Source organism: Bactrocera oleae, chromosome 3, assembly GCF_042242935.1.
Source record: "Bactrocera oleae isolate idBacOlea1 chromosome 3, idBacOlea1, whole genome shotgun sequence".
NCBI lineage: Eukaryota > Metazoa > Arthropoda > Insecta > Diptera > Tephritidae > Bactrocera > Bactrocera oleae.
In genome coordinates this window covers 70,755,842-70,776,497 of record NC_091537.1, presented here as the reverse complement: position 1 = coordinate 70,776,497, position 20,656 = coordinate 70,755,842, and the positions used below count along the sequence as shown (strand labels likewise).

The 20,656-nt window shown below is 35.6% G+C and overlaps 2 protein-coding genes across 8 annotated transcripts in view; one reads left to right on the top strand and one right to left on the bottom strand.

Moving 5' to 3' along the window:
- Nucleotides 1-744: 744 nt before the first annotated feature.
- On the bottom strand, nt 745-5,539 carry Ube4A (Ubiquitination factor E4A). Of its 2 annotated transcripts, XM_014235220.3 has the most exons (5): nt 4,633-5,539; nt 4,177-4,565; nt 3,031-4,099; nt 1,537-2,381; nt 745-1,476 (listed from the first exon to the last, which is right to left on the bottom strand). In XM_014235220.3, exons 1-4 carry the CDS (start codon nt 5,396-5,398, stop codon nt 1,579-1,581), a joined length of 3,027 nt encoding a protein of 1,008 aa, XP_014090695.2. In that variant the 5' UTR covers nt 5,399-5,539; the 3' UTR covers nt 745-1,476; nt 1,537-1,578. The 2 variants fall into 2 exon arrangements, with proteins under 2 accessions (XP_014090695.2, XP_014090688.2); XM_014235213.3 differs by having other exon boundaries at nt 745-2,381.
- A 547-nt stretch (nt 5,540-6,086) lies between these two features.
- LOC106617336 (serine-rich adhesin for platelets) overlaps nt 6,087-20,656 on the top strand; it is a 29,023-nt gene continuing 14,453 nt past the window's right edge. The window contains exons 1-3 of one of the 6 annotated variants that reach the window (XM_036361943.2): nt 6,087-6,366; nt 7,056-7,555; nt 7,771-8,810. In XM_036361943.2, coding sequence (XP_036217836.2) covers nt 7,814-8,810 — 997 coding nt within the window. In that variant the 5' untranslated portion in view covers nt 6,087-6,366; nt 7,056-7,555; nt 7,771-7,813. Of the gene's footprint in view, nt 6,367-6,787; nt 7,556-7,770; nt 8,811-20,656 lie in introns of those variants that run through there. The other 5 variants (XM_036361945.2, XM_036361946.2, XM_036361950.2 and 2 more) reach the window with 5 other exon arrangements.

Sequence of the window (20,656 nt, the reverse complement as noted above, 5' to 3'; positions counted from 1 at the left end):
AAGCATTTTTGCAGTCATGGAATATACAATTATTGGATTGGCCAGCTTTGAGTCCTGATCTCAGCCCCATAGAGAACCTTTGGGATATACGTACTGCTAAAGTATATGCACATGTCAAGCAGTATGATACTTTTAAGCAAGTAAAAAGTGCCATCGTACAGAGAGGGAGAAAATTGAACTAACTCTCTAAAAGTACTATTAGGTACCGAAAATATTTGAAATTTCAATGATTTAAAGTTAATTTTTTATATACGTGCTAAAATATTAGTTGATATGAATTTTACTAAACTTAAGTAACAAATATGTATATGTATATATTTTGTTTTTTGTTATAAAAAATGCATATAGATATGATAGGAATTTGGTTTTGTTTACTGCATCTCATGAAGCTGCCGAGTTGGTAGTCCCTGGCCGGATAAAAAACAGGGTCCGTTCAGAGTAGGTAGACCCGACTGTCGTGGGAAAGACATAGTCTTCGTTGATATGCTTCCTTAATACGCTGCCCAAAGGTCACAACATACATTTCTTTATATGTATTTAATGCTTGTAACTATCTATTTTTGGACCTCATGCACCTTTTCCAGACCAACTTTACCATTTTTCAAAAAAAAAAGTTTTAAACACATATTTGTGTATATTTAAGGAATTGTTTGTACCTTCACATAATATATTTGTAAAATAAAGTAATATATACAAAATATTTTTGGAAAACAGAAAATAAAAACCAAATAAAAAGTTGACAACTTTTTAAACGATAAAATATGAAAATTGTTTACTTTTTTATTTCATATAAACAAAAATACGAATCTAGCACATCTACGTACTATACATAATTGGTATAAAAGTTTGTTAATATTTTTGCAATACATCCATTAGATAATTGGCAGGGTCCCTGTCCACCGCCGCCGACGGTATTAGCTTAGCTGGGTACACTAAAACATTTCTATTGCGTTTACTTTTTTGTAGACATATTTTTCATAAACAAATACATATATATATCGTATAATGTGATCAACATAATTTAATTTTTTTAACAACAGAATCAGTATATGAGTTGAGTCGAATTGAGGCATCACTTACAGTTACTGTATTGTAAATTGATGTTAAATTTAATAGTAATTTTGCAAAACAAAAAAAAAATATATAATAGAATCAATTAAATATGTTCGAACCTCCATTATTGCCAAACATTAACATTTTGTATTTATAAAAATTAAATGAAATAGAAATATACAAAAGTAAACTAGCAGTTGTAAGGTTCCAATCTAGCACCAGTTTAATCCAAAGCAAATTTTTTTTCCATTTGAGGTTTGAAATTTTGATTAAAATTTGAGTTCTGCATGAATTGAATAGAATTGTGGAATGTGAAATTATTGTTGGGCAAATCTCGAAGGCTTCTATGAATTCATTAATGTATATATTTATTTATATACATGAAAATATCTACCGTTGCAACGCCAAACATAGCTACACTTTCTAAAATAAAACGAAACTAGACCAAAACAAACAAAAACTATGGACAAACGCGGCACTTACAACTATAAACATCTTTGGCTATTTCACGTAACACAAACGTTTTCAACTTTTCGCCGCACGTCCACTGGAACGTTTTTCCGCCATCCACGCGTCGATTTTCTGCTTCAGTTCGTTGTTTGGTTGCACCTTATCCATTGTTAGGGGCGCACGATTAAAAGGATCTGTTTGATCACTAAGCAAATGCCGTGCTATAGTCGAACGATCCACAGTCACTTTCGAGCTGGGCAGTATTACCGGATCTGTCATTAGTGTAGACATAATGGGATCGAGATATTCATCGGGTGCGTCAGCCAGGAATTCTTGTTCTTCGCGATATTGCACCTCCATGCGCTGCACTTTAGCTGCAAAATCGCTTATTTCGCCAATCAATTGCCCACCACCAATGCGTATCAGTATATTTTCGGCATAGTTGAACAGTTGCGAGCTGTATGACCGGCCATCTTGTGAAACGGCCAAACAAAATTGCTCGCTGCTACTGAGGTTTATGTAGATGCGACAAATTTCTAACACCGTCTGGGCTGGATCAAATTCAAATTCTTTCTTATCTTTTACCTTGAAACGCTCCTTTTGCGGTCCGACCAAATTCAAGAGGAAATAGTTTAACATTGCGGCAATTCGATCGACCATGCTATTGTGACAAAAAATACTTTTAATCTCAGTTGTAAGCAGCTTAAGAATATTGATCGTATCACGGCCCAAAATATTGTCGATGCGCGCCATCTGACCCAAATGGTGTAGACTCGATAACTGCTGTTGGCGATCGTTCTGTGAGAGTGCATCCCATTCACCACGACTTTGCGCCTCTTGTAGTTGTCGTATTTGCTCCAAATTGGAGAGCGATTCATCTAACGGGATAAATTATATTATATTAAATATAAATGTAACACAAAGTAAACAGGAGAAAACATTAACATCGGCTGCACCGAAGCTATAATACCATTCGCAGACACATTTTTATAGCACAAAAGAGTAATTTTGATTGGTCAGTTTGAATGGCAGCTATAAATTATTATGGTCCGATTTGAACAATTTCATCGGAGATTGTAGCGATGCCTTGGATAATAATCTTTGCAAAATTTCGTGAAGATACCTTGTTAAGTAAAAAAGTTTTCCATACAAGAATCTACATAATTTTGATCGGTCAGTTTGTATGACAGTTATCTGCTATACAGGTCCGATATGGGCGGTTCCAACAAATGAGCAGTGTCTTGGGGAGAGAAGACCGTGTACAAAATTTCAGATCTACATATATCTGAAAAAAAAACTGATGGACTAGTTCACGTATATGCAGACAGACAGGCAGACATGGCTACACATATTTTATAGCGTCTCACACTTCTGGGTATTACAAACTTTGTGCTAACTTAATATACCCTGTTCAGAGTACAAAAATTCAAATTATAGAGGATATAAACTTATTCGTAAGAAAGCGTTAGCAATCATTTTCTTAACCTCAACTAAAGCATATAAAAATTTTTGCCACACCCGACTTACCCAACAAAAATATAGCATCGTTAATAAGTAAATTAATGAATCGGAGAAACAGTGGCGGTTCAATTGCCTCCATATTTTCTTCTGCCTCCTTAGCCAAATCCTTAAAACATTGCACCTGATCCTCTTTAGTCCACAAGTACTCCATAATGGCATACATGGGGCGACGGTAGTTAAATTTTTGCTCAAATTGCACCGATTGTCCAGTCATTTCGATGCTGACAAATACATTCAACAAGCTCCGCACCACCTTTAGACGGTCGTTATTACTGTCAAATACACGAGTAATGAACGAATTACGCATACTGCCAGAAATTTGCTTGGGTAGCAAAAATTCCAGTGCTTCAGCAAGTTTAGCGCGTAAATGTGGATTCTTAACGAGTTCTGCACTACCCATAAATAAAACAATCATTTTGAATAGCGCATCATGTGATGATTGATAAATTTCAATGAATTGACCGGGAGGAAAATGACGGCTAAAGCTTAGATAAGCAACTACATTGTCAATAACACTTTCGGGTACTGACTTCAAATATGACGGTATAAATTCACATTTATCGGGAATTTGACGTTCTTTACGTGTATGCGGTGCAAAGTCTTGCTTCGCGACGGCAGACTTAAACTCATTTTCGGTAACTAGAGCGATTTCCGTTAGCCAAATGGTGGTTGCTTCGAAAAATTTTAATATATGCGTATCATTTGTAGGTTCCATTAGTCCGTTACGCATACACAGATATTGCTGCATTTGCTCCTTCAGCATGCGTAATAAATTTTTAGCTAAATCGTTGTTGGGATTTGTTTGTGCCACATCATGATAAGCTGTTTGTAAGCTATGTAGTTCACGCGTCATACGCGTGTAACGCTCAATGCAAGCCCGATAGCCCAACTCAAATGCTTTATGTGTCATGTAAAACAATTCCGTGACAAAATTAAATTTTTCAGCCACGATCCGTGTTTCATGCTCATCAATGGGCAAAAGACATGTTTCTTCTGCAGCTTTTAATAAGCTTACTTGTTTTGCTTGACGGTCTTCATCGGCGACAGCACAATATGTTGGATCTACTAATAAAACCTCAAAATGAAAAGGAGGAAGGAATAAATTGTTATACTTATAATACATATTATCATTTGAGTTTCAATTATATTTACTTTCATTGTGGGCTCGCATAGAGGAGCACAAAGTCGAAGTAGAACCGCTGTCAAACCAATCATAAAAGAATCACTAGCATTTTGATTTATTACTTGCTCAAATGGCATATTAATATTGCTCCACAAATGGCCACGTGATATATTTGCATGCAAGCAATTGGAAATCCATTGCAGTGTCTTTTTTTTGGTGGTTGCGCTCAATACTAGCAATTGCTTTATAAATGTAAACACTGCATCTTGATGTATAGCCATAAGCTGCCACAGCGATGGATCAGAGTGTTGTGTCTCCAAACTGATTTCCGCAAAGAACTCAAATGGCCCATTTGATTTTTTGGGCATAATAGATAGGCAAAGTAATTGACCAAGCAATGTATCCATATATTCACTACCTGTAAGAGGATATTATTTATATATATGATTCGTAAATGTCATATAGCAGTAGTTCAGTGTTCATACCTTTGGCGTTTGGATTGGGTGTAACATAATCGATGAGCACTTCACCCAATTGTGGTACACGTTTGTCGAGTACGAAATAACTAAGTGTCCAAAATGTATTTTTCTTTATAGTTATGAGATTGATGTTTGCTAATTTTTTTTGTACTTCAGCCAGCATTGGATAAAATATAGCTTTTAAAGCGCCCAGTGCTTCTATCTGATCATCTTCCGCCATTACTTTGATGACTGTTTGCACAAAGAATTCTTGAGTTGTGGTATCTGCTGGATCCGAGTGCTCTAGCACCTCTAACCATTGTACGGATAAATTCTGGTTGACAAATAATTCTGGCTGGCGTGTACAAGTACTGGCATTTGTTAGTATAAGATTTCGTATTTTTTCACAAGCCTCATATTGTTCAGGTAATTCCGCTTTTGCATGTTCGCATCCAATAAATGCACGATGAAGATAGCAAATTGCACGCGTTTCTACAGCGTCTTCATCACAAACGCCATCACCAGATTTAACCACATAATCTCGAGGATCGCTAAGCATTAAGCGTTCAAAAATAGCATGTGCCAACAGTTCTTCGCTTACGGTTGAGTCATTATCGGCAGCCACAACTATATCAGTCATAGAAATTAGTGGAAAGCTTCTTGCTGCATTGGACGCTGAACCTTTACGCAATGTGAAAAGTAGAATACGCTCGATTAAGTCTTGTTTAAAGCCCTCTTCTTCATTGGGTTCATTTAGTAATGCGGCGAAGGGATTCAACTCCGCCGCAGCCATTGCAAACAAAAAATTTATATGTGATTTGAAATTAGCTTTCAATAAAACACTTTTCGTTTTTAATAGCAAAATCACAATTTTTTATTTCACTTCGACAAAGAATTGTCAAAACCAGTGGGGGTTGCTTTGCTGCAAATAATATGTAAATTGATATAAGCACAAACAGAGAAACCTGGAGAAATATGGTAAGTCAGCTGATTAAAAAATGGTTCTGTACTTAGAAAAAGTATTACTGGCTTAAAATTTCTGCACCATTGTGTGAAAATCATTTATTGAATATAACACATAAATTTAGTCCCAAAAAGAAAAAGTATGACAAAAATTGCATATATGCCTTTAACTCGGGTTGGAGCGTAGGACCAAGACTGCATATTATTTTTTTATTAATATTTTCAAGTATTAGACTATGAATAAAGTTCTAACTTTTTTTTTTAATTTTCATTAAGATAATGATTTTTGATTATTTAGTGAGACTTAAATTTTTGAAATATTGTTCTATTTTTAGTTTCTTTTGTTTTGATAAGTACAAAGCCGAAAATATTAGAATCCTTCCTGGGTACATTGTGTTATCCTCATAGTTTGTAGTTGTGCTATAAAATACAACATTGCAAAACGATTGTCAATTGAAATTTGTTTTCGCTTCATTTATAAATGTGTTCTTTTTGCTTTTCTTTTATCCATTTGTTTCGTCAGTATAATTATCGTCTTTTCATAAGTGTGCGATTGGATATGAGTTAAGATTAAACGCAGTTGTGTCCTGTACTAATCCTTTGGAAAAATTTTTACAAGGCTAATTATTTAATATTATGCAAAAGGAAAGACCGTGTTTGTTCAGTCTGTTGCCGTATAATTGAAAATTGGTTCGCAAAAATGGTTTTTCAATTTGCGAACCTTATGGTAGCTTAGGGAAACTTATTCGCTATCAAGAAGATACAGCTACTAAACCAGACGAAGCTTCCCTGGAAAAAGTAATAAGTGTTTTAATATAATAATAAGTGCTGTAATTTCGATCCGTCATAAATAAAACTAATGATATATTAAGTGGAAAACTTGATATAAGCGGGAAAGAGATATTCGCATGTAGCAACTTTTTTTCCTATTTTTTATTGTACACATTTCTGACATCACTCTCAAGAAATACAGGGTTGATAGAGACCCACATTGTATAAACTTAAAATTTACTTTCAGTATTTAATTTATGATTTTCGCATTTGATTGTTAACACATATAATTTAAAAGTAATTTACTCTATATATTACATATATGATGGATAATTCTATAGAATTTTTTAAAAGGTGAAATAATTAGTGTACAATCCATATCAACCCTTCACTTTCTGTTTATGTGTAGGTAATGTTTTTGATTTTCGTTTCGGTTTTATTTTCTGTCTTTCGCATCTTCGCTGTCATTGTGGTTGGTTGTTCTGATTAGCATTTTCGCACGCGCCTCTAGTAAATTCATAATTTTTATAAAAAATCTAATTTGAAAATAGTGCGAAGGTATAAAATGGATATTGAAGATTAAATGCAAAAAATCGTCATTGAGCCTTTTTAAAAGTAGTTTGCAGCAGAAGATTAGTGTGCTGTTGACATTGTGTAACCACGAAGTTGACAACAAAGAGTGTTTTTAATTACTAATTCGCACCTATTTATTGCAGATTTCCTAGTGTTTTTATAACTTCTGCAGACCTTTAAAAATAACTAAAAATGTATTCAACTATTTTGTTGGAGTAAATTTATTTTACCACAATCAAATGAAACTAAAATATTGCAAAAAGGAGCCCATGATAACATGCGATAAAAGTCAAATTGGCACATGAGTGCAAAGAAAAAAATTAGCAGTATAATATTCTGAACAAATGTTTTAAAATTAAATCGAGTGAAAGGTGAATAAAGACGCCAGAACATAAGCAAATAAATCATTAATATATAAAAAATATAAGAAATTTCAAAAGTATAAAAAATAAAGTAAACGAAAGACAAAGAGAAAGTGCAAAAACATACTTAGAGTGCAGCGACAAAAATACTAAACAAAACAGTAAACGAGAGCAACTGACTACGACATTGTTTAAATAAATTAATTTTTTAAATCACTGAAATATCTTTACTTTCTCAATTTGAGTATTTTGTAAAACATATATCCGGATAAATTTGGAAGGTAATTAACTCAATCACAAATTGCCGCGGGAAAATTTACTAAAAATATGACAGGAACAGAGTATAACAATAACAACTACACATCAGATGCTTGAAACTAGATATATATATATTTTTTAAATTTTTTATATCAACTATGCCGATTAATGAAATCCAGATATTAGACTTATATTAAACATTTTTAATATAGTTTTATAAACGTTTTTGTTTTTCTAGAATAAATTTAGCAAAAACTGTTCATAAAACCTGTTGGGGGAATATGAGTTATAATAAAAATATTGAAAATGAGAAACAAAATCCAGTCATTATTGAAGAATCAACAATATCAACTTCTGCAGTGACAACAGTGGCCGATTCAATAAACATAAGCAGAGCAGTCGAAAATGATAAGTACATCCATAGTGAAAAGCATAGTAGTGAAGTTTTTCAATTACCAATTCGGCACACAACAAATGAGACAGCAGAGAATTTATTGCCAGTAATTGGTAAATCTATGTTTGCAATTAGTGATGAAAGCGAATTAGCAGACATAGCAACTGTTGTTAGAGGAAATGACGATGGAAGTGCGATCGCTAACGTCATTAAACAAGATGAGCATATTGCCATACCGCCTGTCATTGCTTCTAAAAATCAACTAAGCGATCATTTGTGCATTAAGAATTTAACAACAAAGAGCAATGAGATCAAGCCAACGGATGCTGAAAAAGCAGATGTTGTGGGGGATGGTACACAATTGTCACATTTTGCCAAAGAACCATGCGCTGAAATTGCAACAACACAGACAGTCACCGTACTAGAAATAACAACATCTAAACCACCTATACCGCCTACGCCGCCCTCTTCACCGACATCGCCCACCTTAGCAATGTCAATGCAAAGCGGCGCAGCACATCTTACGCACACCTCTAGTGATACCACATTAAGCGTACAGTCACAGATGTGCCCCAATCAGCAGCAGCAGAAAATGAGAAGCTATCATGATACTAAACAAACAACGATGTGGTCTAAAGATTCAGTGCTAGGGTCAAGCGGTAGTATAAGCATTGACAAATCAGTTATTAACACAAAAACAACGGTGTTATCTAGACACACGGGTGCAATTACAAAAACTGGTGCTTGTAGTGTTACAGTTTCCCCGTGCTCATTACGCAAAGGATCCGATCCGATTAGCGCATTGCCCCGTCGAGTGTCATTTCCAAAAAGTGATAATGAACTGGTTACTGGCTACCTGGAACCGGCAAACCCATGGGGACAAGGTAAGTGGTTATTAAATCTCGAAATTTTGATTAATAACGACATATTGTATTGTAATATTTTATTACAATATAATTTTTTTTATTAATGCCGTAAATATGTGATTTGTGAACAAAGAGTTGTCAAGTTGTCAGCTTTTGTTTACAGACGCTTCCTTTATTTGTGAAACAAATAAATTATTATAAGGAGTTTGCATATACATACATACATATGTTACATGCCTTAATATGTCGGCATTAAAGCTAAATGAAAGCAAATAACACTTAAATAAATCTGTGCAAATTCAATGACTTTGAACTAAAACTTATGCAATGATGCGGCAATGTCATGCGTTCTGCAAATAAAAAAGAATGTTCGCATTGCTTTTCAATATGTCACAGTCAGTGTGGTCGTATTTTACGTAGCGAAATATATTGTTGTGCTTTTCGAGATTTTCGCATCGATGCGCTGTTATTGATAACTTAAAAATATATGTAAAGATAAATCAACAGTGCTATTAAAAAATTGGGTTTGTGTTAGAGAAACAACAAAGAAATAAAATAATTAAATAGAATAATTTACAATTAACTGTATGAAAACGAAGTGATTTCCTATAAAACCGCTTCCACATTTCGCATAATAGCAATTATATGCTTAGCAAAATATTAATTTGGGTTAGGGTGGTTTTTGTTACCATAAAATACTAAACATGACTTATACTGACCAATGTTATTTAATTATTTCGAAAGGTCTTTACATTTCTATTATTTATAAAAGATTTTATTTATCAGCAATGTGGGATCGTTTTCTTTATATTTGAATAACTTCTATAGGTATTAAATTCCTGTATGCGTCACAAACTTGTTTATAATATTTACGTTCGCTGCAATTAAATTTTAATTACTTTATCAGCTTTAATGTTACATATTATTTATTTGCCAAACACTACTAATAAAGCTTAGAAATACTTTTCAGCGTCAATTAATTATTTTGTATTTAAATGGTATCGTGTTACTTGTCGTGTTGTTATAGTAGGCTCGTGTAGAGAATATATTTTACTTTCTTTCACTGGCATTTTAAAATTATTTTAATTCGTTCCAGTCTGCTTTAACAAACTTTATTTAAGTATTGTTTGCAATTTTATTTTATCAATATGAGTTTGTCATTTTATCGTCCATGTATATACATGTTTGTTGCCTATGTGCGATCAGCCTGATTGCGCTTATCAGTTGGCGCAAATTTGATGAAAGGAGATGTATGTAGTCTAATTTTTTGCTAAATATGAATGATAAGTGTTTCTTTTTTAGACGTAAATAAATTAAGTATTACTCCATGTTAATTTTTAAAATAGAGTAAAAAATTCTTTAGGAATTTGTTTAGGTTTTATTATTTTATTTATTATACATATATAAATACTAAAGTAGGGATATGAGTATATAACAACAGATAAACTAATCACCTTGTTTGGAAAGCTATAGTAGTAAATTACTTGTACATCCTAAAATAAAATTATTTAGTTATCGCTAATAATGCATTTTCTTATACCCTGTACTGGGTGTATTAAGTGTGCCATGCAGTTTTTAACATCCAGTACGAAACGTTGGAGACCCTACAAAGCTGAGTCGATTTAGCTACGTATGCCTGTTTGTATATATGCGAACTGAGTCTTGTGATATCGATCAGAAATTTCGCTCCTGCCCTTTTTTGACTATAAAACTGCTCATTTGTCTAAATATATAGCTGCCATACAAACTAATCGCTCAAACTCGAGTTCTGGTATGGAAAACTTTTTCATTTATGAAGGGTATTATAATTTAGATGTAACCGACGTTTTTTATACTCTTGCAACATGTTGATACAGAGTATAATAGTTTAGATATAAGGTTATATATTATATAATAAACGATCAGGATTACGAGACGAGTTGACTGTCTGTCCGTCCGTCCGTCGTCTGTGTAAGCTGCAACTTGAGTAAAAATTGAGATATCGTAATGAAATTTGATGCACATGTTCCTTGGAAAAAAGTAAGGACGGTTTCGTAGATGGGCGTAATTGGACCACTGCTACGCCCACAAAACGCCATTAAACAAAAACCTATAATTCCCTTAACCAAGCTCTAAATTAAGAATAAAGATATAGAACTGTAATTTGGCACAGGGGATCACAGTAGCAAGAGGCACCTGTTTTACAATCAGAACAAATCTGTTAAGCACCCCTACCGACACTGTTAAAATAGATGAAATCTAATGACAGCCCCGCCCACACCCCATATAACGGTGCTGTTTAAAACTACCCGAAGCGCGTTAAATCAATAACCAAATACTCCAGAGGTATTAATTTTTAATTTTTTTTAAATATTACAGTGTAAAAATGGGCGAAATCGGACTACAACCACGCCTACTTCCCAAATAACACAATTTTAAATTCCATCTGATTTTTTCATCTTCTAGTATGCAAATCAAGCACCAATGAATATATCGGAATAATACTTTGCATGAATAGTGCGCTTATAGCAGGTCATCTTATGACTAAAAATTGCCAAATCGGACTACAACTATTCAAGCCGCCAGATAGCGGTCAATGTGTGAGATATATAATTAAAATTTAGAAAGGATCCTTTCCTGATAATCGTATATGTATGTCAAAAATTCGTTGAATCGGGTCAATACTTCACTTAGCCCCCATATACCTAATATAAAGATTTTCGAACTTCCGGGTGACTATATGCCGCATATATCTGTCAATAAGTGAGTTATCTCAATGAAATTGACAAAGCATATTTGACCAAAAACTATATGGCATGAGTTATTTCCTAAGGCAACAATGTAATCTCCGAAGAAATTGTTAACTGAATTAACTGAACGATCGGAATCAAGTGATTATACGGAAAACTCTTTCATTTGACGAGGTATCTTCACGAAATTCGGCATGGATTATTATTTAAGGCAATAATGCAATCTCTGGAGAAATTGTATAGATCGGATGACTATAACATATAGCAGCCATATTAACTGCACGATCGAAATAAAGTGCTTGCATGGAAAACTATTTGACGAGGATTCTTCACGACTTTATTAGATCGGAATCAAATTCTTGTAAGAAGCCTTTGTATTTGTGAAGGGTATTATAGCTTCGGTGCAACCGAAGTTAACGGGTTTTCTTAGTTTATATATAAAATTACTTCAAAATGTGTTCTCGAGTATACCTAAGAAATGAAAAAATTAATGCAATGACCCCGTCCCTTTCACTATCTCCAATATACCCCATCAAAGGATTTCCGTCTTTCCACCCGTATTTAAACCGTTCAGGTTGGTCAAAATGTGTGATATTTTAATGAAATTAAATGGACAAGTTTTTTTTTTTAATTATGTGGTTCAGCACTGAATTAGATTGGAAACAATACAAAATTTTAAGCATAAGCCAAAATGAATGTTAATCAACAGTTCAGCTCACTCGCTCGTTGTTATCTAAATCTGATATGAATATAGTTTATCACTTGACAGGTGCCTACATAACATGAATGATAAAATGAATAAATAAATGAAAATAAATTTGATTCGTTACGCTTGTTTGATACTGCTCTACCGGCTTTAAAGAATTTGTAAAATTATTTTGAATATTATAGTTTTATTGGAAAATTCCAAAAAATATATTGCCTTACCATATATACATATATGTATATATTAGGGTGGAGCGAAAAAAAAATTTTCTGCTTAGATCTGTAGATTATAAAAAAGAAAATTGTTGGACAAAAACAAATTATTTTTAACATCTAGAGGCGCACTCGGTTATAAAGTCAATTTTCGAGTTAAAATTTTGATTTCGTAAACAATTTGTGTGTTCTAGAAACTGTGGAGAGTTCTCTTTCTAACCAAATAAAAGTTATCAACTAAAAAAAAATTTTTGTGTTGATTATTGGCGTTTTAAAAAAGTCTTATACGACAAAATACTTTCCTTAAGCGTTAAAATACATTTTGAGTCAAAAACCGTCGTATTCGGTAATTTTTATATAAAGAGACCAAAAATAATTCTTTCTTGTCCAAAAAAATTTTAACTCGAAATTTGCTTTAAAACTGAGTGCGCCGCCTCGCCTCTAGATGTTAAAAAATTTCTTTTTTGTCCAAAAATTTTCTTTTCGCTCCACCCTAGTTTATATACATACGTGTGTATTTACATTGATTGCTCAGTAAATATGTTAATTTATTGCTGTAATTTTTTGGCAATTGTTTATTCTACACTCATATACTTATATACATGTATATATACGAATGTACCTATGTATGTACATATGTACGTCTTTAAGTAAGTAGCTTACTTTCGATGTTTTATTCCCGCTGACAATAATATTTTTTCTTATTTTATTTATAAGATCAATTTAAAAATAGTTCCAACTTGTTTAGATGGTCACTCGAAGTATTTTATTGCGAGTATTACCTTGTTTTTTAAATTTCAAATAAAATGTTAATTGTCCTCTAAGCAATCTCTGCTTGGTGTGGGTAGTTGATCGGTCAATCGGTTTGCAATTAAACACTTTTTTATATTCAGGGTGGGTGTTTGCCATTATAGGGGGCACATTAATCAAGAGCGCCATATATACATATAATATATAATTATTTATTTATATTTTTTTTTGCTCTGGTTATCGACAGACTCTTTATTTGCTTTAGTTCGTTCAAAAAACTTTTCATTTTAGTTTTTCGCATTTCATTACTTTTCGAGTATTCTGACTTTGCTTGAATATACATTATGTTATACATATGTATGCATGCATGCATGCATATGTGTGTGTGTTGTACAATTCGATAGAACACGTGATAAAGCATCGGTGTCGTTGATACTGACAATCCAATAACATTTTGTATGCTAAATGTTGAGCTGCCTAATTAGCAAAACAGCTCACATATGCGCAAATAATCACTGGATTTTATTATACAAGCATTTATGTATGTATGTATGTATGTATATAGTACATACATATATATGTAGGTGTGTAACTTTTGTTTATTTTTTTGTCAACAAATTCATTGTATTTGCTTTTGGTTTGTTTTTTAATATAGTCTTGTTCCACACTTATGTATTTAATTTGTAGCTGAAGCAAAAAAAATGAAGAAGAAAACGACGAGAAACGAGAATAAAATTTAAATGCTTTTAATCGTTTTGTTCACAATAATTCAATAAGTAGAAAAGGAGTATGTACATAAAGCGGAGCGCCGGTTGAACTCTACACACTATAATATCATTTGGTATTATCGTTTTTATACCCTCAACAAAGTACATTAAGTTAGCTACGAAGTTGACAACACCCAGAAGGAAACGTTGGAGACCCTAGAAAATATATACATATGTATATAAATAATCAGCTTGACGAGCTGACTCGATTGCCCTACTGGATATCGCCTGAACATAGGTGCGCTACTTAGTGGTGAAAACCGTTTGGTGCTAGGCGACTTTAACGCGCACCACGATCTTCTTTGGCGCTCCTGCCTGTCAAACGATCGTAGGGGATGGAGCTGGCGGAACCGATTGACGATTCAACATTCTGCACAATTAATGACGAAGCCAGCACCAGAATTATTAGCGCCTGTAATAGCTCGCCAGATATTACCATCGTTAGCGGTGATCTGATAAATAGCATAATCAGGCGACCTATGTTAACTCTCGCATCAGACCATCTGCCTATAATTATCTCGATAGAGAAACCTCTCGACTTTATTTCTGTGGACAACTGCACCTTTTATTTCCAACTGGGCCGGCTTCACAGAAATTACTGAGAGCACCTTCACCGCACTACCTATTCCTACGGCGAGCGTTCATTCCGCAAAGTGATCGCTGCTGCTACTGCTCCACCCCAATTTCCCAGCCGAAGCAGCTGTATTAGCTAACGAGCCCGACACCTTACGCCATGCCGATCCCTGTGATCCTCGAATAAGGGATCTCAATTTTCGCCAAATGGTAAATCTGCATAAGCGGACAAAATGGATAGAGTACTTGAAGCCTTGCAACCTTTCCACCGGTGTAAGTAAGCTTTGGACTACTGTTAAGGCCTTGTCTAATCCGAGGAAACATGACCAAGTTGAAATTCAATTCGATGGCCATGTCTCTTCGGACCCGAAGAAGTGCGCGAGCTATTTTAGCCAGCAATTTACACTGCACCCTTCGGCAGACAAGACCAAACGATGTGTTACCCGACGGCTTTCGAAAAGTTCACAGCACCACCAAAGCACTTAGTGTCATAAACGCCCAGATAGAAGCTTCAGACATGTCAAAACACTGCACTCCGGACTATTACGGAATGCCTCTTGATGTCCTCAATCGAACACCTACATAGTGAGGCCCGCATGCTTCCGGACAAGGAACATAACGAACTCCTCTCCAAGCAGTTTTTTCTGGGATGTTTTGTCGTCTGCTTGAAGCGGAACCGTCTCCTAGGAACATCAAAAGGTCCTTCCTTGATTAAGTCAACGACATTAGACAGTACGCCGACCAGACTTCGTGCGCAACGAACTTTAGACATGCACTGACCGCCATTCACAGAGGAACCATCACCGACTCCCTCTCAGTGAATGGCGTACTTGGAGTCAAACCACCACCCATAGCAGACGTAGAGCTCAAGTTACCACGTTAATCTAGAGTGACCCTTTTGCAACTTGGTTCTGAATACTGTAGCAGGTTAAACTCCTACTTATCGAGAATAGACCCCGGCACCACGCATGACACTAACCACCTCTTTGCATGTCCAACGAACCCCACGCATTTAACACCCATTTTCCTAAGGTCGTTAGATGATCTCGACGACAATCAAACTGAAACTTACCACCCAAGCGGGGACTAGATAACCATTACAACAACAACAACAGAACTAGTCTTCATTGTAGATGTCGACCTGGAATTTCGCGCACGTCCTTTTCTCCCGAAGAAGCTGCTCATTTGTCGAAACCGCCGATATCGGACAACTTTAGCTGTCATACAAACTGAAAGATCAAAATCAAGTTCATTTATGGACATTTTTTTTTTAGAAGATGTGTTCACTAAACTTGGCATGCATTGTTGTCCAGGCCAATACTACTACAAGTATATCTGAATATTTTTTTTTCATCGGACCACCATAGCATTTAGCTGCCATACAAACTGATCGATGAAAATTAAGTTTTTGTGTGGCGTACACACATTTGTAAATATGTACATAAAGTTCTATACATGTACATATATATTTGTTTATTCATACGGTAGCTAGCGTAGGTACTCTTAATACTATAAATTAATTAGTTCCATCCTTTTGGTTTCTGCTGCATATCAATTAAAAATTTCTCGCGATCACCGAATAACGTCAAATACGTCTACATTATAGCTTTAGTCAACGTCGCCCGTCAACGTTCATCATCTTGGCAAACACACAAACGCACCCATATGTACCTATGTATGTACATATGCACTTGTTTATGCCAATGTCACCAGTGCGTCTACTGTCGTTCGTTGAGTGCTCTTCTTTTATTTGTTTCTTTTTTTTTTTGCTTTCTTTTTTCCTTAGTTTATTTGTTTGTCGAATCGTTGCCGGGAATAATTTTGCTATATATACAAAGTAATTCTTTGTGATTCATCAAAGCACAACACCGGCAGATATCTAAAAATATGAATGTGAACATTTATGTTATGTATATTTTTTTAAATATTTATTTAATTTTTCACACCGCAAGTCATTGGATTTAGCTGTTGTTTTTTCGGTGTTCACTAATTTGTGTTTGGCTTTGTTTTTGTACACTGTAAAATATCGCTTCCTACAAATTTGAAAAGTAGTGTACAAATAGAAAATGTATTTTTTATTATAGTACATTTTTAGGTCATGTAAACTTTGTATATTTCCTCTATTTTATTCAATAGTTGAACTATATGTAATATTATTTAGTTAAGTTTTGTTGTTATTTGCCAAAACGGTTTGACTCTTTGACGAACAAATTGTACTTTTCATATTTATTTTTTTATACCCTGAATAGGGTATATTAACGTCGGAGACTCTTAAATATATATACATACATATATATATAATGATCAGCATGACAAGCTGAGTCGATTTAGTCTGTCCGTCTGTCTGCCTGTATATACGCGGAATAGTCCTAAAGTTTTTGAGATATTGATCTGAAATTTCGCCCACGTATTTTTCTCCCCCAGAAGCTGCTCATTTTTCGGAACCGCCGATATTGGACCACTATAACTTGGACGCCCACGAATCGTTCTACAACATCAAATCGTAATACCTTTTTTTTTTAATCAATGCATTACATTTTTATTTATAGTATAATAAATTTTATTTTATTTTATATAATTAATTATTTTTTAAATTTATGAACCTTACATGAACTCTATGCTCAGCCACGCATATGTGACACCTAATTACAAAATTATTCATTACGGACTGAAGGTTTGAAGTCGGGATTGCCTCAATTATCGATTTAATGGACTGCTTCTCTTCAGTCCAATTTCTGGCTTTTGCTTGGTACACCTCTTGCTTGACATAACCCCATAAAAAACGTCTGGTGCAGTCAGGTCAAGTGACCTTAGTGGTCAGTGGAACGTGGAGTTTCTTAATATTAATTTGTTTTCAAATTTTCGTTGGAGCTCCGCAAAGCCAGTCTCGCTATGTGTGCAGTTGCTCCATCCTTTTCTGGAACCAAACGCTATTGAAAGGGATACGTTTTCGGCGCAGTTCTGGATAAAAAAACTCATTCAACATCTTTAAGTAACGGTGCCCATTGACAGTTACTGTTACCTTGCTGAAATTGCACACAAAACATTGACTTGTTCTAGGTGAAGTTACGTCTTGTGGATTATTTCTGGATTTGATTCACTCTATATACGTCGATTTTGCTTGTTTACAATTCCGTTAAGATCAAAATGGAAAATGGACCTCATCAGACATAAACAGGCAATTTATCAAGTTATTCAGGGGTGTTGTAGAATCTGGTAGTTGTCGGAATCAGAATTGAAACCGAAAAAAAAATGTAGTAGGTGTCATGAATTCAGATATTATTGGTTTGACGTTCGAAACAGAAATTGTATCGGTTTTGGGTGTCACGGAAACCAATTTTATCGGTTTTGTTATTAGCAACAAAGCAAGAGGATTTTTGCTGTCAGATTTGAAATGTAAGTTAAGAAAATTATTTTTATTATTGTTACGATTCAATTTTCGTTATTTCTATAGGGGCGAACATAAGAATAAAACAAAAAATTTCATAATTATCGAGTTTATGGAAAAAATGAAGGTATTTTAAGAGAATTTACAAAACTTAACAAACGTAATTTAACACCCAAATGCGTCTTTATTCAGTCGATAATGTGATATAAATCTGTAAATTAAGCAATTATACAAACATACAAGTAAATGGAAGCCAAATTTCACAGCCGACTCCTCTGGTACATCAAGTGGATTACTGTGATCTTTTGATATATTCCTTTTATTTTTTTCGTTGCTTTTTTTTCTTCAAATAAAATAAAAGCTAAAATAGCGGAACTCATTGTAAACTTTAGTATACTTCATTCAGCATTTCAAGTTTATAAAATGCTTCCTAATTTATTCATTTGCAAATTTTGTCACATTAGTAAACAGCTGATTCGAATATTGGTTTTGCATATGTTTGAAAAGGCGCAAATCCAATCAGATTCTGTGACACCATTCAAAATCAGAATTGGTTTGCAATTCTGACAACTACGCAAATCTGTTGTTGTAACGGTTATCTAGTCCCCGCTTGGATGATAAGTGATAGTTTGGTTGTCGTCGAGGTCATCTAACGGGAGGCCCAAGAAACAAGCTGTTTCGACGGGGTCGTACCATAGGGAAAAGGGTGTTAGATGAGTTGGGTTAGTTGCGCATGCAAAGAGGTGGTTAGTATTATGCGAAGCCTAATTGCACGCAGGACATATGTTTCGAATGTCGGGGTCTATTCTGGATAAGTAGGAGTTTAACCTGCTACAATATCCAGAACAAAGTTGCGCGAGGGCCACTCTGGTTTCGCGAGGCAACTCGAGCTCTACGTCCGCTATGGGTGGTGGTTTGACTCCTAGTACGCCATTCACTGAGAGGGAGTCGATGAAGGTGTTAATGGCTCCACTGTGAATGGCGGTCAGTGCTTGTCTGTAGTTCGTTGCGTCCGAAGTCCGGTCGGCGTACTGTCTGATGTCGTCGACATAATCAAGGAATGACCTATGGATGTTCCTAGGAGGCGGTTCCGCTTCAAGCAGACGACTGCAGGAGTGATTTCTACGAAAACACCCAAGCAGAAACTGCTGTGAGAGGAGCTCGTTATATTCCTTAACCGGAAGCATACGGGCCTCACTGTGCAGGTGTTCTATGGGGGACATCAAGAGGCATCCCGTGATAGTCCGGAGTGCAGTGTTCTGACAAGTCTGAAGATGCATAGCTTAGGACCGGCCGGCCGATTGCCTTGTATGTTGCCAACAACGTTTCTTTGTCTTTTCCCCAAGAGCTGCCGGCAAGCGATTTGAGGATTTTGTTGCGGCTCTGTACTTTGGCAGTTATCGCGGTCGTGTGAGGAGTGAAAGAGCACAGACTGTCCAATGTTACAGTCAGAGCTGACTTCGCTGCCAGTTGCTTGCAAAATAGATCTGTTGGCAGTAAGTGTAAAATTACGTTGAGTGCCTGGCTTGGCGTAGTTCTGAGAGCTCCACTGATGCAAATACTGGCTGCTCTTTGTATACTTTCCATGCTTCTAATCGCATATTTCTTTTCATTAATTGGCCACCATACTAATATACCGTAAGTCATGATCGGCCTTACAATCGGCCGCCATTCTTTTACACGTGTAAAGCGCTGTAGCTGTTTTCTTTACCCTCGCTTCCAAGTTTTGTTTCCAAGAAAGCTTCCTGTCCAAGATTAGTCCCAAGTAGCTTGCTCGTTAGCCTGGTGCCATTTAAAGATGGCGGCGTGATTTCTGGAGTACTGTGATTCTTAGTGAACAATACTAGTTCTGTCTTGCTAGCATTTAAATTCAGTCCGCATGATACGGCCCATCGATTAATATCGTTTAATATTGTCTGCATAAGGCTAGCGAGGGTATTCGGGAACTTGCCTCTAACCGAAACTGCCACACCATCAGCGTAGGCCACAACATGCACCCCCTTCTTTTCTAGATCCATAAGCATTTTATTCATTGTCACGATCCAGAGAAGTGGGGATAACACGCCTTGGGGTGTACCTCTTCGGACAGATCTACGCATCGATGAAGCTCCCAGCGTTGAAATGATTGCCTGCTCAAAAGCATCTGTTCAATTAATTTCCGGAGAGGCCCAGAAATGTCCAGATCTTTAAGCGCGCTCAATATGGCCTTCGACTGGATGTTATTGAAAGCACCTTCTATGTCTAGGAAGGCTACGAGGGTGTATTCTTTTATCTCCAGAGACCCAGCGTTTTTAAAAGAAATGATGAAAGACTAATTGGTCTAAAATCCTTTGGATTAATGTGTGAGCTTTTGCTAGCCTTTGGTATATATATCACCTTGACTTCCCTCCATATCGAGGGAATATAGTTTAATTGCACTGCCCCTTTAAGCATGGTTGTCAACCAGCCTATTGTGTAGCTCATGGACTGCTGTAATTGAGCCGGGAATAATCCATCTGGTTCCGGCGATTTATAAGGCTTGAAGCTGCCTATCGCCCAATAAACATTACTATCTGACATTATGTTTAGCGGAGGGGACTCTGAGCCCACTTCACTCCCCAGTATATGCTCCCTTATGTGGTTCTCGGAACTGTTTGGGAAAAGAGTATCCATTAGTAGGCCTAGAGTCTCTTCACTGGATACCGTCCAGCTGTGGTCTGGCTTCTGAAGGTATCCGATGCTATGTTTCGACTGTCATTA